General features: G+C 40.8%; 1 protein-coding gene across 9 annotated transcripts in view; it reads right to left on the reverse strand.

Annotated features, from left to right (window-relative positions):
- Window positions 1–15,173, reverse strand: part of TEC (tec protein tyrosine kinase) — a 158,245-nt gene that overhangs the window by 16,707 nt on the left and 126,365 nt on the right. For all 9 annotated transcript variants that reach the window (XM_027970981.2, XM_042251381.1, XM_060417079.1 and 6 more), the window contains 4 exons: window positions 13,372–13,437; window positions 6,052–6,106; window positions 1,955–2,034; window positions 296–429 (listed from right to left, as the gene is read on the reverse strand). In XM_027970981.2, coding sequence (XP_027826782.2) covers window positions 296–429; window positions 1,955–2,034; window positions 6,052–6,106; window positions 13,372–13,437 — 335 coding nt within the window. The remainder of the gene's footprint in view (window positions 1–295; window positions 430–1,954; window positions 2,035–6,051; window positions 6,107–13,371; window positions 13,438–15,173) is intronic.

Genomic DNA, 15,173 nt, shown 5'->3' on the forward strand with positions numbered 1-15,173 from the left:
CCTAAAGTTTGGTCAAGCAAAGAGTGTTTGTCAGCACCAAGGGTATAAATCACAAAAATGTGAACATTTGCCACCTACAAGAATAACTTGCATTTAAAGGTCAAGACTGTACTTCTTTAGTCATTATTTCTGATTTTTCTTTGTATATATCATTTCCTTAATATGCAATCATTTTAAATCAATGACATTCTACAACTAATTACAATATAAAATTGCTCAAGGAAGAACTCATCACAATGTCTAACCATATTTGAATTCTAACCATATTTGAAATAGGTTTTAACAGCTCACTTACCTGCTGCATTGTGCTTATGATATTCAATAATCTCAGGAATTGAACCAAAAGCATGTTTTTCTGCCAGATAATACTTCTTTGGAGATGTCATTGTTTCCTTTATATGGTAATGCCTGAAACCTGAGGAACCCTCGCTGTAACAAAAATCCAAATGTGTCAGAACTAAGTTGGAATAACATAACTTCACTTGTAAAATATTTTCTACCAGGGTCCCTACATATAGCCCCATCTAGTCTCCAACACAAATTTTATTTTTCCCCATGTTCTTCTTAGTTTTACCTTTCAAATTAGCAGATGAGATTTAAAGTGGTCACTGATAACATCATTGATCTCTTGCATGAGACTGTTGAAAAGAATTTCTACCAACTCTTTACTAATAGAGTCTTAAAACAGCAATTAGCTGGCTACTGCTTTTTGTCCCTGCTATTGATGTTACAAATGTTCAGAGGACCTCTAAAAGTGAATAAACTGAACTTATAAAACATGTACAACTTCTGTTTCAGATATCTTTCTGTAACACAGATCTGGAGTCATCTGATGAAAGTCCTTTTCAGAGAACTCTTGCTGGTGTTAAGATAAAGCTCAGGCTTCACATTTCCTTCTCAGGTTCCCCTCTCCTCCCTTGCCCTACCTCTCCCATTCTACAATCTAGTTACAATACGCTTTGCTCAGCTCACCAAGTGCTCCTTCACTTCTGGGTCCAGCAATTTCCTGTGTCAGAAACACTTGTTCCCCTCCCTCCAACCTCCACCTGCCTCACCCATCAGGTCTTAGATTGGATGTCAGTAGGCAGTATTAATGACTAACTCAGATGTGTCTGGGCTATGTACCCCCGTACCCTGCCACACATACACTCTGCCCAGCACTCACGCATCTATACCAGCACTGCCTGTTTGCTTCTCTGAAAGAAGCTCCCACCAGGCGACTGGAGGGCTGGTTCTGTATGTGCTTTGCTCAGTGTGGGAGCCTTAGCACCTAGCACAGTACAAAGTAATTATCTGTGGAATGCTGCTAAGATTTCTGTGTGTGTGCTCAGTCCCTCAGTGGTGTCTGACTCTTTGTGACCCCGTAGACTGTAGCCAGTCAGGTTCCTCTGTCCATGAAATTTTCCAGGTAAGAACACTGGAGTGGGTTGTCATTTCCTACTCCAGGGGATCTTCCAGACTCAGAGATCAAACCCAAGTCTCTTGCATTGGCAGTTGTATTCTTTACTGGGCCACCTGGGAAGTCCCAAGGTTTCAATAGCCATTCTCAACAAATACATATATAGAAAATGAGGAAAATTACTAGATATGAATACAAACATGTTATAGACTTTACGGCTTCCTGGTGGCTCAGACAGTAAAGAATCCGCCTGCAATGTGGGAGAGCTTGGTTTGATCCCTGGGTCAGGAAGATCCCCTGGAGGAGGGCATGGCAACCCACCCCAGTGTTCTTGCCTGGAGAATCCCCATGGACAGAGGAGCCTGGTGAACTACAGTCCATGGGGTCACAAAGAGTCGGGCACAACTGAGCGACTAAGCTCAGCACCGCACATAGACTTTAGAAATCAAGTTCAGATTTTTAAATTCTGAATAGCAGCTTATTTTTCAGGAATCCATGCAAACTATATAAGAACTGTATTCAAAGATTCTGAATTAAAAGAGAGAGATTACTTACCCTCCAAACTTTGTATAAAGGGAGACTGTATACATGCCTGGTTGACTGGAATCTCTTACCATAAAACCACCTTCTTTATCCTAAAATCCAAGTTAAGAAAAATTTTATTTCAATCCAATATCAATGCCATACAGAAGATCCAATAACCCCATCTTATGAGTTTATGATTATTATCCTCTTCCTAGAAAATCTGGTTGGAGAAGCACAATTTACCAACAGGTAAGTCATCCACGTGACCTTTCACTTCACATTACTGGACCATGAGATTAGTTAAAGAAAGCACACTCATAATTCCCCATAGTTGCAACTCTTCACACATACACTAGTAGGAGATATTTCAACAAGATAATCTCTCAGGGCCTTTTCAGAACTGACAGACAAGGTTTTGCAATTCCTTTACTTCCTGGACATTTGGGGAAACAGTTACTGAAAAAGGTATTTCTTAACAACTGGGTTTCATTTCATACATTTTTCATATTTGCTAGAAGTCCTGAATCCTAGCTCAATATCATCTTTGTCCACATAGCATTTTTCCTGTAAATATCTCAGTGCTCTTTATAGAAACATTTTAAAAAGTCCTTAATTCTCCTAGAAATCTATGTTAAATATCACTCTTTACAAAAGGAGAGATGGAAGCACAAGCAAGTTAAGCAGAGAAAACCAAAAGGCTGAAACATACTGAATGGTCAAAAGATAAATCCTCAAGTTCTAAGCCAAAGAGCAAGAAACAGAAGCTAGGAACCTCAAACACCTCTCCACCAATAACGCCACAGTCAGTCTCCATCACTGAACCTGCTTGGGAAGTGTGCCTACCAGATGAAAATAAAACAGTTTTTCCTTATTCCTAGGAAAGACAATGGAATGAAATAAGGCCCCCAAAATAAATCTGATAAGAACAATTAGGGACAATGATCATAATAATTTATTGGTCAGTAAAACTTTTTTTCCCCTGAGTTACTTAACATTATTTGCTTACACAAAATTTCCTGGAAATGATTTCACTCTATGAAGCTGTTCCTTTTCTTTGCTAGAAGATTTTCTAGTAAAACACATTTTGTTTGTTTGTTTGCTTATTTTCTTTTGTTTTTGGCTGCACTGTGTGGCATATGAGGTCTTGGTTTCCCAACCAGGGATCAACCAGGTGCCCACTGCAGTGGGGAAGCAGAGTCTTAACCGCTGGACCACCAAGGAAGGCCCTAGTAAAACACACACTTATTGAAAACTTACTCTTATGTTATATGTGGACCTACTCAGTCCTCCAAACAGTCTTTGGAGGTGGGTACTATTATCCCCTTACCTGTTTACAGGTGAGGAAATGAAGCACAGAAAGGTTGGAAATTTGCCCCAGGTCAAATGGATAGTAAACAGCAGGGCCAGGATTTAGACCCTACGCCTTCTAGGTACCCACTGCCCTACAGCGGCCTTTCACTGTGGAGCCACCCACAGAATGGGAAGAGAGGTGACATGTCATATGAATCAAGCATCAGTCGAGTTCAGTTCAGTCACTCAGGTGTGTCTGACTCTTTGCAACTGCATAGACGGCAGCATGCCAGAATTCCCTGTCCATCACCAACTCCAGGAGCTTGCTCAAACTCATGTTAATAGAGTCAGAAATGCCATCCAACCATCCCATCCTCTGTTGTCCCTTTCTCCTCCCGACTTCGATCTTTCCCAGCATCAGGATCTTTTCCAATGAGTCAGTTCTTTGCATCAAGCGGCCAAAGTATTAGAGTTTCAGCTTCAGCATCAGTCCTTCCAATGAATATTCAGGACTGATTTCCTTTAGGATCGACTGGTTTGATCTCCTTGCAAACCAAGGGACTCTCGAGTCTTCTCCAACACCACAGTTCAAAAGCATCAATTCTTCGGTGCTCAGCTTTCTTTAGAGTCCAACTCTCATATCCATGCGTGACTAATAAAAAACCATAGTTTTGACTAGATGGATCTTTGTCGGCAGAGTAATGTCTCTGCTTTTTAATATGCTATCTAGGTTGGTCATAGCTTTTCTTCCAAGGAGGCTTTCAATTTCATGGGTGCAGTCACCATCTGCAGTGATTTGGAGCTCAAGAAAATAAAGTCTGTCACTGTTTCCATTGTTTCTCCATCTATTTACCATGAAGTGATGGGACCAGATGCCATGATCTTAGTATTCTGAATGTTGGACTTTAAGCCAACTTCTTCCCTCTCCTCTTTCACTTTCATCAAGAAGCTCTTTAGTTCCTCTTTGCTATCTGCCATAAGAGTGGCATCATCTGTGTATATGAGGTTATTGATATTTCTCCCAGCAATCTTGATTTCAGCTTGTCCTTCAACCAGCCCAGCAGTCTGCATGATGTACTCTGCATATAAGTTAAACAAGCAAGGTAACAATATACAGCTTTGACATACTCCTTTCCCAATTTGGAACCAGTCTGTTGTTCCATGTCTGGTTCTAACTGTTGCTTTTGGACCTGCATACAGATTCCTCAAGAGGCAGGTAAAGTGGTCTGGTATTCCCATCTCTTAAAGAATGTTCCAGTTTTTTGTGATCCACACTGTCAAAGGCTTTGGCATAGTCAATAAAGCAGAAGTAGGTGTTTTTCTGGAACTCTCTGCTTTTTCGATGATCCAATGGATGTTGGCAATTTGATCTCTGAATCAAGCATGATCACCTGCTATTGCTCTCTTCCAGTATGGGCTTTCCAGGTGGCACTGGTGGCAAAGAACCTGCCTGCCAATGCAGGAGATGTAAAAGACATGGGTTCAATCCCTGGGTCCGGAGGATCCCCTGGAGGAGGAAATGGCAACCCACTCCAGTGTTCTTGCCTGGAGAATCCCATGGACAGAGGAGCCTGGCAGGCTACAGTTCATAGGGTCACAAAGAGTCAGACATAACTGAAGCAACTTAGCATGCATGCATGTACTGCTCTCTCAACATAAACTACAAGAAATAAGCAATAAGCACCCAACCCAACCAAACCTCAACTAGGGATATTAAGCAGGAGATAAAATGAGAAAGCACAGGTTTAAAAGAACTATTACTAAATAGAATAACTAGGTCATAAATTCAGAGAACTTTAGAGGCCATCTTTTAATACAACATCTCTGCCTTACAGATGTAAAAAACAGACTAGAAAAGTCACAGCTAGACTTGGATGGGTCTCCTTATTCAGTCCACTTAGCTTCCTCTAGACTAGATTTCATCTTGCCACTGTAATTCTTTCTAAAGTGCAAGAATTTTAGCACATTTCTAATGGCAACTAAATAGTGTGTTAACACTTAACTTATAAAAGATAGCATGTAAGATTGATGTTAAAACTGTTTTAAAACAACTTGAGGCAAAGAAGAAAAATACATATAAGTACTAACATTAAGGTAGCACATGATAAATCAGTAAGAAACAGTAAAGAAAATAAATGTTGGCCACGTATAGCTATTACCCACTGTTATAAATCTGTTGACAGGAGTTTGAGCAAACTCCTGGAGATAGTGAAGGACAGGGAAGCCTGGCCTGCTGCAGTCCATGGGGTCGCAAAAAGTCAGACACGACTGGGCGACTGAACAATAGTGAGTTTTTTCCCCCCTTGAAAAACACACACTGGAGTTCTGATCCCTGGTACTTCAGAATGTGACCTTCTGTGGAGATTTACAGAGGCAATCAAGAGAAAATGAGACCATGGGGCGGGGAGCCCTATTTCTATGTGGCTGGAGTCCTTATAAAGGGGACATCTGGACGTAGAGCCAGATATGCACAGAGGGAAGAACCACAGGGAGAAAGGGAGAGAGGCCTCATTCAGATCCCTCCCTCACAGCCCCCGAAAGGAGCCCCGCCTACTGACAGCTGGATTTCAGGTTTCTAACCTTCGGATCCGTGAAACAACAAACTCCTGTTTGTGGTACTTTAGCACAGCACTCAGTGTGTGGTACTTTGTTTACAGTAGCCCCAGGAAACAAATATAGCAGGCTTCACTTTTAAATGACTTAAAAAAATTTTTGTACTTACATCATGGTATTTTTTTAGGCTTTGGTCACAGAGGTAGGTGGAATTACTAATCAGGAATTCATTTCAATTGATTCTGTGCTGGAACCAAACCCACAAAACAAGTACAAACACTTACCTCACTTCTAAGGAGTTGCTCGGCTTTGCTCCTATTCATATTTCTGCAATACCATCTGAACAGAAAAAGATATGTTTAAGACCTGAGGTATTTTAATTGTTCTGTTTTTTTTTTTTAGAGTTAGCAAGGCAATACTGCTCACCATTGACAAACAATAAATAAGAACAAGATATCATGCATATTCTCTATAAAACAGAAAACCACTAGTAACATTTGGATGTAAATACTTGTGGAATTTTTCTACTCATGTTTTTATAAAGATTGATATGTATGCTAACATTCTCATTTTCATTATTAAAGTGAGATCAAACTATACTTGCTGTATCAGAACCTGGATTTTTTCACTTAACAGTGTATCACACACATCTTTGCAGGGCAATATAGTTCACATTCTGGATGTGCCATAATTTATTTAAGCTCTTCTTTATTAGCTAACATAAAAATCATTTCTAATTTTTCACTATTATAATAACAGCAAGAATGAATTTTACCCCACAGACTCAAATATGCAGGAAATGTCATTACAATATTGTCTTTAATTCAAATTAAATCTAATCCCAAGCCTCCATCCCACCAACAGGCAGTAGATTTCATCTCAACTTATCATGAAGACTCCCCTAGTAAACTTCACAAAGGTCCCAAGTGTTGAAAGAAACAGAGCAAAACAGAGGAGGAGGCCTCCTAGGTCTTCCAGGCATACTGCTTCTACCACAGTCCTAACCCCTGGTAGCCTCCTCAGGTGTGTTGTAGGAATTCTGCCACAGCCAAGCAGTGGCGCCTGCCCTCCCTGCTCTGTGCTAAGCCCCTGCATATCAGCGCCCCTTTTAACCCTTAGGAAATTTTTCCTAAGGAAAGATGGATACTGCCATCTCCCACTTCATACTCAGAAGTATACCCCTTTCCTTGCTTTCTGCAGCTCAATCTCTCCATGGGACTATGAGCAAGTTGGCCAAAGAAGATCAACTCAAATTGTCAGGTTTATTTATTTTTTTGGCCGTGTGACATGTGGAATCTTAATTCCCAACCAGGAATCCATGCCCACACCTCCCACCGCCCCCACACCCCTCCCCGTGTAGGAAGCATGGAACCTTAACCACTGAACTGCTAGATAAGTCCCTCAAATTGTCAGCTTTACACTGGAGTTTTTGTTCTCTGTTGTTTTGTTTTAGATGGCCTTTTGTGGGCAGAACCCTCCACCAGTCGTATTTCCTGAGGGTTCCAATATTACAAAACTGAGCTTGGCCCCTCTAAACACATGAATTTTTTTATCACTGTTTCAGGCTTTTATAAGAGGATGAGCACCTGCTTTTGGCCCAGCAAACACCACGAGACTGGCCAATACAAAGGCCTTTCCTGACTGAGGAAGAGAAAAATACAAAGAAAAAAAATATAAGATCTTTTTTTGTCAAGATTATTTTAAGCAGTTGTAGCAGCCAAACACAAATTCTAATCTCAATACAAGCTGGTAACTTATTTTATTTGGAGCCTGAAATGATTAACCAGGCCTCAGAATTGTGGGTATTAAGATCTCATTTCTGTGGACCCCACTTTATGAACTGGGACCACATTCAACAAAGCTATAGTTCTGATCAATTTCTGAAAGCAATTGAAAAATGAAATAAAGGAGGAGGGGACTTCCGCATCTGTCCAGTGGTTGAGACTTCACCTCTCAATGCAGGAGGTGTGGGTTTGATCCTTGATTGGGGAGCTAAGATCCTATGTGCCTTGCAACCAAAAAAAAAAAAAACGAAACATAAAACAGAAACAACATTGTTAATGAATTTACTAAAGACTTTTAAAATGGTTTACATTAAAAAAAAAAAAAAGGAGAACAGATTGGATTCTGCCTGTCCCTAAAGCTTTCTCATTGATAGAGAAAATATCTATCTTCTTAAAAACAGTCTTAAGAACAGTAACTGGAGCTCTCACTATGCATTATAAACCAGCAGGATCTGAAAGACTGAAAAATATTCTCTTAACTAATCGGAGAAGGCAATGGCCACCCACTCCAGTACTCTTGTCTGGCAAATCCCATGGATGGAGGAGCCTGGTGGGCTCCAGTCCATGGGGTCACTAAGAGTCAGACACAATTGAGCGACTTCACTTTTACTTTTCACTTTCATGCATTGGAGAAGGAAATGGCAACCCACTCCAGTGTTCTTGCCTGGAGAATCCCAGGGATGGGCGAGCCTGGTGCGCTGCCATCTGGGGTCGCACAGAGTCAGACACGACTGAAGCGACTTCGCAGCAGCAGCAGCAGCAACTAATCAGAGAAGATCCAAGCCCATATTCTCACAGCAAGAGTAAACAATGGAGGTTTAGTCTCACGTTCACATGCAAGTAGTCAGTAAAACTAGACTGTGGCTTTCAAGAGGAATTAGATGTAAGAAACTCGGAGGGAAAAAAAAGAGGTCCTTTCCTCACTTGGTATATTCACGCTCCTAGGAAGGGATAAAGAAAATAAGGAAAGAAAAGGAATTCACAGCACAAATCCTGTTCTAAGCAGTCATTTTTATGGCATTTGCAGGTTCTCCAGAAAGGATGCTCTCTTTCCCTAGAATAGAAACTCTAAATAGACACTGAAATGTATGTTGAAGGAAGGAAAACAGGAAGCAGTGATGAGCAAATCAAAAGATGAATCAACTTGTGGCTCTTGGTGAGTATTTCCTAACGGTTCTTTGTGGCTTCTTTGTCTCTTCTATGATAGCTGTCACCGGGCAAGGAGGGAGAGACAAGAGGGAAAGGATAGAGGGAAAGGATGCTGAACGCATCCTATGGGAAAGAACGATGCACAGGGTGGGAATGTGAGGAAGCACACATGGTGAGGAGGAGAGCTACAGCTCTAGGAAGCCAGCACGCGCATCTCTCACAAGACTGGTACACAAATACTTACGGGAGGTCAGTTAGTTCCCCTTGGTCAAGGTACAATATATCTCTAGAAGCAACATCCAGGATTTGTAAGTAACTTGTCATTCCCTTCTTAGATATCAAAACCCTAATGGGAATGAGGGTTTCAGATTGGCTAGTCACTTCAAACACTTAAAGGGACAGGACTTCATGGTGGTGTCTGAATAGAGGGGAAAAGTAGATTTAGGGATACTGAGTCCTTTCTGGAAAGGAAGGATCCTAGTCAAGCTTCTTGGGGAGGGTGGGCTGGGTAAATTATAAAAAGGAGGCAACAGGTATAAATTAACAAAAAAAAAAAAAAAGAAAAGAAAACAACCAATCAATGAGCTATAAATCTTAACCAGTTTTCAATTTGGGCCTTGCCTTCTGGATCACCCGTGAAGTCTTGCCCTGGACTATTCCCGCCTAAGGGCCCTTGCATTTCTGTCACCTTCTTCCTTTAATGTGCTTCCATCAGGAACATATTCCTGAGAACCACAGGGAGTCCAGTTTCTTTCCTGCAGCACTTCTGCTGGTTCTGTCCTCCCCCAACTGGGACCTGATGTAGAGGTGAGAACCAGGGTGCTGACACCCTGGGAGCTGTAGGTTGGCAGTCCTGAGCCCAGCCCAGGGGACAACCATTGCCTGGGACTCCTCCTGCCCCCAAACAAACAGCAGAGGGGCTCTTGATTCAGTTCAGTTCAGTTCAATTCAGTTCAGTCACTCAGTCGTGTCTGACTCTTCGTGACCCCATGGACCACAGCACGCCAGGCCTCCCTGTCCATCACCAACTCCCAGAGTTTACTCAACTCGTGTCTATTGAGTCGGTGATGCCATCCAACCATCTCATCCTCTGTCATCCCCTTCTCTTCCTGCCTTCAATCTTTCCCAGCATCAGGGTCTTTTCCAATGAGTCAGTTTTTCACATCAGATGGCCAAAGCATTGGACTTTCAGCATCAACATCAGTCCTTCCAATGAACACTCAGGACTGATCTCCTTTAGGGTGGACTGGTTGGATCTTCTTGCAGTCCAAGGGACTCTCAAGAGTCTTCTCCAACACCACAGTTCAAACACATCAATGCTTCGGCGCTTAGCTTTCTTTAGAGTCCAACTCTCACATCCATACATGATTAATGCAAAAACCATAGCCTTGACTAGACAGACCTTTGTTGGCAAAGTAACGTCTCTGCTTTTTAATGTGCTGTCTAGGTTGGTCATAACTTTCCTTCCAAGGAGCAAGCATCTTTTAATTTCATGGCTGCAGTCACCATCTGCAGTGATTCTGGAGCCCCCCAAAATAAAAATCTGTCACTGTTTCCACTGTTTCCGCATCTATTTCCCATGAAGTGATGGGAACAGATGCCATGATCTTAGTTTTCTGAATGTTGAGCTTTAAGTCAACTTTTTCACTCTCCTCTTTCACTGTCATCAAGAGCCTCTTTAGTTCTTCTTCACTTTCTGCCATAAGGGTGGTGTCATCTGCATATCTGAGGTTATTGATATTTCTCCCGGCAATCTTGATTCTAGTTTGTGCTTCATCCAGCCCAGCATTTCTCAGTAGTATGAGCTGAAAGAGGGCATCAGAGGGCAGACAGCCTAAAACCACAATCACAGAAACTAGCCAATCTAGTCACATGGACCACAGCTTTGTCTAACTCAGTGAAACTAAGCCATGCCGTGTAGGGCCACCCAAGACAGATGGGTCTTAGTGGAGAGTTCTGACAAAATGTGGTCCACTGGAGAAGGGAATGGCAAACCACTTCAGTATTCTTGCCTTGAGAATCCCATGAACAGTAAGAAAGGCAAAAAGATAGGACACTAAAAGATGAACTCCCCAGGTTGGTAGGTGCCTAGTATGCTACTGGAGATCAGTGGAGAAATAACTCCAGAAAGAAAGAAGAGACAGAGCCAAACCAAAAACAACACCCAGTTGTGGATGTGACTGGTGATGGAAGCAAGGTCGGATGCTGTATAGAACAATATTGCATAGGAACCTGGAATGTTAGGTCCATGAATCAAGGCAAATTGGAAGTGGTCAAATAGGAGATGGCAAGAGTGAACATTGACATTCTAGGAATCAGTGAACTAAAATGGACTGGAATGGGTGAATTTAACTCAGATGACTATTGTATCTACTACTGTGGGCAAGAATCCCTTAGAAGAAATGGAGTAGCCATCATAGTCAGTGAAAGAGTCTGAAATGCAGTACTTGGAGGCAATCTCAAAGACGACAGAATGATCTCTGTTTGTTTCCAAGGTAAACCATTCAATTTCACAGTAATTCAAGTCTATGCCCTGACCAGTAATGCTGAAGAAGCTCAAGTTGAACAGTTCTATGAAGACCTGGAAGACCTTTTAGAACTAACACCCAAAAAAGATGTCCTTTTCATTATAGGAGACTGGAACTCAAAAGTAGGAAGTCAAGAAACACCTGGAGTAATAGGCAAATTTGGCCTTGGAGTACAGAATGAAGCAGGATAAAGGCTAATAGAGTTTTGCCAAGAGAACGCACTAGTCATAGCAAACACCCTCTTCCAACCAACCTCACCAAACAACACAAGAGAAGACTCTACACATGGACATCACCAGATGGCCAACACCAAAATCAGATTGATTATATTCTTTGCAGACAAAGATGGAGAAGCTCTATACAGTTAGCAAAAATAAGACCAGGAGCTGACTGTGGCTCATATCATGAACTCCTTATTGCTCTTGATTCAGCAGCTGGCAAAAGGTTTTTTAATCTTGGAGACATTTAAGATGTATTACAAGATGGGCTTTAGCAAAATCCAACACCAACTGTGGCATGGAAAGACAGCAGGAGTCAGCACTGAGAACAGGTTTTTCATCTCTCATGCAGCCAGAACTGGCACCCTGCCACATGGTATCCCCAACCTTGGGCAGAAGCCAGCTGAGGGGGCTCCCACAACAAGTACCCTTAATCATGCAGAGGTGGAGTCAGGCACCCAAAAAATGCATGGCAACGCATCATAAACTTCCTAAAACACTTATGTGTAATCCCGTGAGTCACAGAGGATAGTCTTACATTCAGATAAGGATTATCTGGTTTCCAAGCACTTCCCTCCTCAAATTATCAGTCACTTCTCTACCAGATCCCTTTAAAATCAGGTCCAAGTTTCTACTTTTAGCATCTTCCCTAAATTCTAAAGATATGCTCTATTTTCCTAAAACTTATTTCAGAGCAAAAACACTATTTTAGTCACATGTTTTTTATACCCTCATCTACTTCTAAAACACCTTTGAAGGGGTCACACCACTGGGAGCTATGACTTTTGAATCCGTCAATCCTTTTCCAGACTTCTAAGGTACACTCATGTTACAGGAAGTGACATGGACAGAGGAAACAGCTTTGTGTTGGAGGTGGTGGTGATGGTGTTGTTTTTAAAGAAGTGAATGAAGCATCAAATACCACCTCAGAGTGACCACAAACAGTATTTGGTATATTTGAGCCTCTCACTAAAACCTGGCAACACACTGCTAGTGGGCGTATGAACAGCAGCCCACTTGCTTTCTCTGAAAAGTAATTTGACAGCATGCTTTGGAAGTCTTAAGAAGTTCAAAACTAGCCTTTAGCCCAGTACGTAGGTTTTTAAAGATCTAGTTTAAAACAACAAGCAGAAAGAGGTATCCCAGTATTTTCATATAGCAAAGATGCCAAAACATTCATGCCACACAAATAAGAAAATGATTTTATAAATTACTGCACATCCATGTGGCTATATGCCTGCTTGTACTCCTTAAGATCTCACACAGTGCACGATATATGCTAAGGTCTCAGTAAATATTTGAAGAATGAAATATAGTACAATTATGAAAATGTTCTTGAAGAACATTTAACGGTATGAGGAAATAATATACTGTTAAGTGAATTAAACAGGATATAAAATAGTATATACAGCATGATTCTGTTTTTTTTAAAACAGTAAAAAGCTTGAAAGAAAATATACAGATGTTGACAGAGTTCAGATCTAGTTGATTTATAATTTTTCCTTATTAACATTTTTCATATTTTCAAACAATTTTAAAACAATAATCACATATTATTATAGTTAGAAAAATAAACAATCAAATGCTTTTTTAAAGGCAACTCTAGCAAACTGTATTTTCATTTCTTAAATGAATGAGCAATGAGCTATATTTCAAAGCCAGTTAAGCTGTGATTTGTTTAAAATCAATTTAATTATATTCACTTCTGTAACTTGAGTCACACATAGTATGTTCAGGTGAAGCGTATAATAGAAACTAATTCTTACAGCATCATTTACCATCTTAGACAACTGAGTTAAAAATAAGTTGGTATCACCTTATAAAGACAGTTAAAGATAACCATTAGTCTCCCAGATGCCTCACATAATTAGGAAAAGAAAAACAATGTCTGGTTCTCCACATTCACAAAATAATCTTTTACTTACTCATATTGATCTAAGTTGTTTGATTTCTTTCCTGTCACATAATTACTTGGGATATATCCTTCACTCCTAGAAATGAGAAAAATACTTTAGATAAACTGAAATTATTTTACTGACAGAGTATTAAGAGGAAAATTACTGCCCTTCTGTAATAATTAAAGTATAATATTGCCTAAAGCTTATAAGAAAGATTGGCTGACCCTCAATAAGTCAATATATCTGCAATATTTGATGCTTTACAAAGGACTTCCTCATAGGATCCTTACAAAAATTCTAAGGTAGGTAGACATTCTTGTACCCACTTTTTGGTGGGGGAAACCAAAGCTTAGGAAGACTGAGACTTTCTCAAGGGCTCAGAACTAGTCAGTAACAGGGTCAGAATGTGAATTCTGAACTTGTGACTCAGTTCAGAGCCCTTCCTAACGTTCTATGGTGCTTCTCTTGAATTCACACTTTTGGGGGATGTTTTACAGAAACCACCGCTTCAGGAAAGCGGCAGTGTTGGACGAAAACAACTGCCACTGCAACACCGCGACAGTCTGTGCAGCGCACGCTTTCACAGAGAGTAATCCCTAACATCTACATCAGCATCATCTGGTCACTCGGTAAATGACAAATTCCTGGGTCCTACTCAAGAGACATGAACTGAGGAGGCCTGTGTGGGGCCAGGGAACCTTGCATTTTTACGCTAGATGACTCCTGTGCACATTAAAGTTTAAGGAGCAATCAGAGTAGGTAGAATCTTGGCTGGAGCCAAGAATTTCAGCAGAAAAAGAGATATATGTATACAATTTCTGAGTAAAAATGCTATAATTCTGAATTGGAACTGTTAGTAACAATTCATAATATATGCACACATAAGAGTGTATATATGTGGCTCTGTGCACTGAGAAAGGCCTAGAAGCAAGGACAATCCAGCAGCATTAGAATCCTAGTACCCCACCTGTCATCTTTAAATATCATTTCGTATGAAAAGGAGCCAGAACTCTATGGGGAAATGGCAAAGTGCAGGTTTGACCAGGAAAAACACAAGAATGAAACTGAGCTCTTTTATTTTATTCAAGGCAAGGAAGCAAGGAAGCTGAGAAAGAAAAGCTAAAAGGACCCCTAACAAAAATAGCTACCATTGACGCATGATGGGACAATCCAAGCAAAAAAGAATAATGACTGCAATAGGAAAAAACCAAATATGAAACTATCCATGCTTCTCCTTCTGTTTAGTCGCTCAGTCATGTCTGACTCTTTCCAACCGCATGGACTGTAGCCCACCAGGCTCCTCTATCCATGGGATTTCCCAGGCAAGAATACTTGGAAATGGATTGCCATTTCCTTCTCCAGGCGATCTTCCTGACCCAGGGAGTGAACCCACATCTCCTGCATTGATTGGCAGGTGGGTTCTTTACCACTGAGCCACCTGGGAAGCCCAAAAGCATCCATAATAACACTTTTAAAAGTATTGGTTACCACTGTTATCAGCAGAGGAAGCTAGGTCATCAGAATTATAAAAATCACCATTTTGCTATCCTTAGTGAAATAATCGATCTAAGCAATAATCATCAATGGATGCTAAAATCATTAAGTGAAACATTCACAAAGAATTTTATGATGGAGGAATAAAGTTGACAAACATACCTCAGGTATGTTTACCTGCGTAACCTTGGCATCATAAGAAGTGGAACCACCAGATATACAGGACATAGATACATATTAAACAATACCATGTGGAAGAAAATAGCTTAATCTAGATTGTGGCTCACTATAGAGAAAAAGATCTGGTTTCATCAATAAATCAAAAATGGGGGAAG

This window comes from Ovis aries, chromosome 6, assembly GCF_016772045.2.
Source record: "Ovis aries strain OAR_USU_Benz2616 breed Rambouillet chromosome 6, ARS-UI_Ramb_v3.0, whole genome shotgun sequence".
NCBI lineage: Eukaryota > Metazoa > Chordata > Mammalia > Artiodactyla > Bovidae > Ovis > Ovis aries.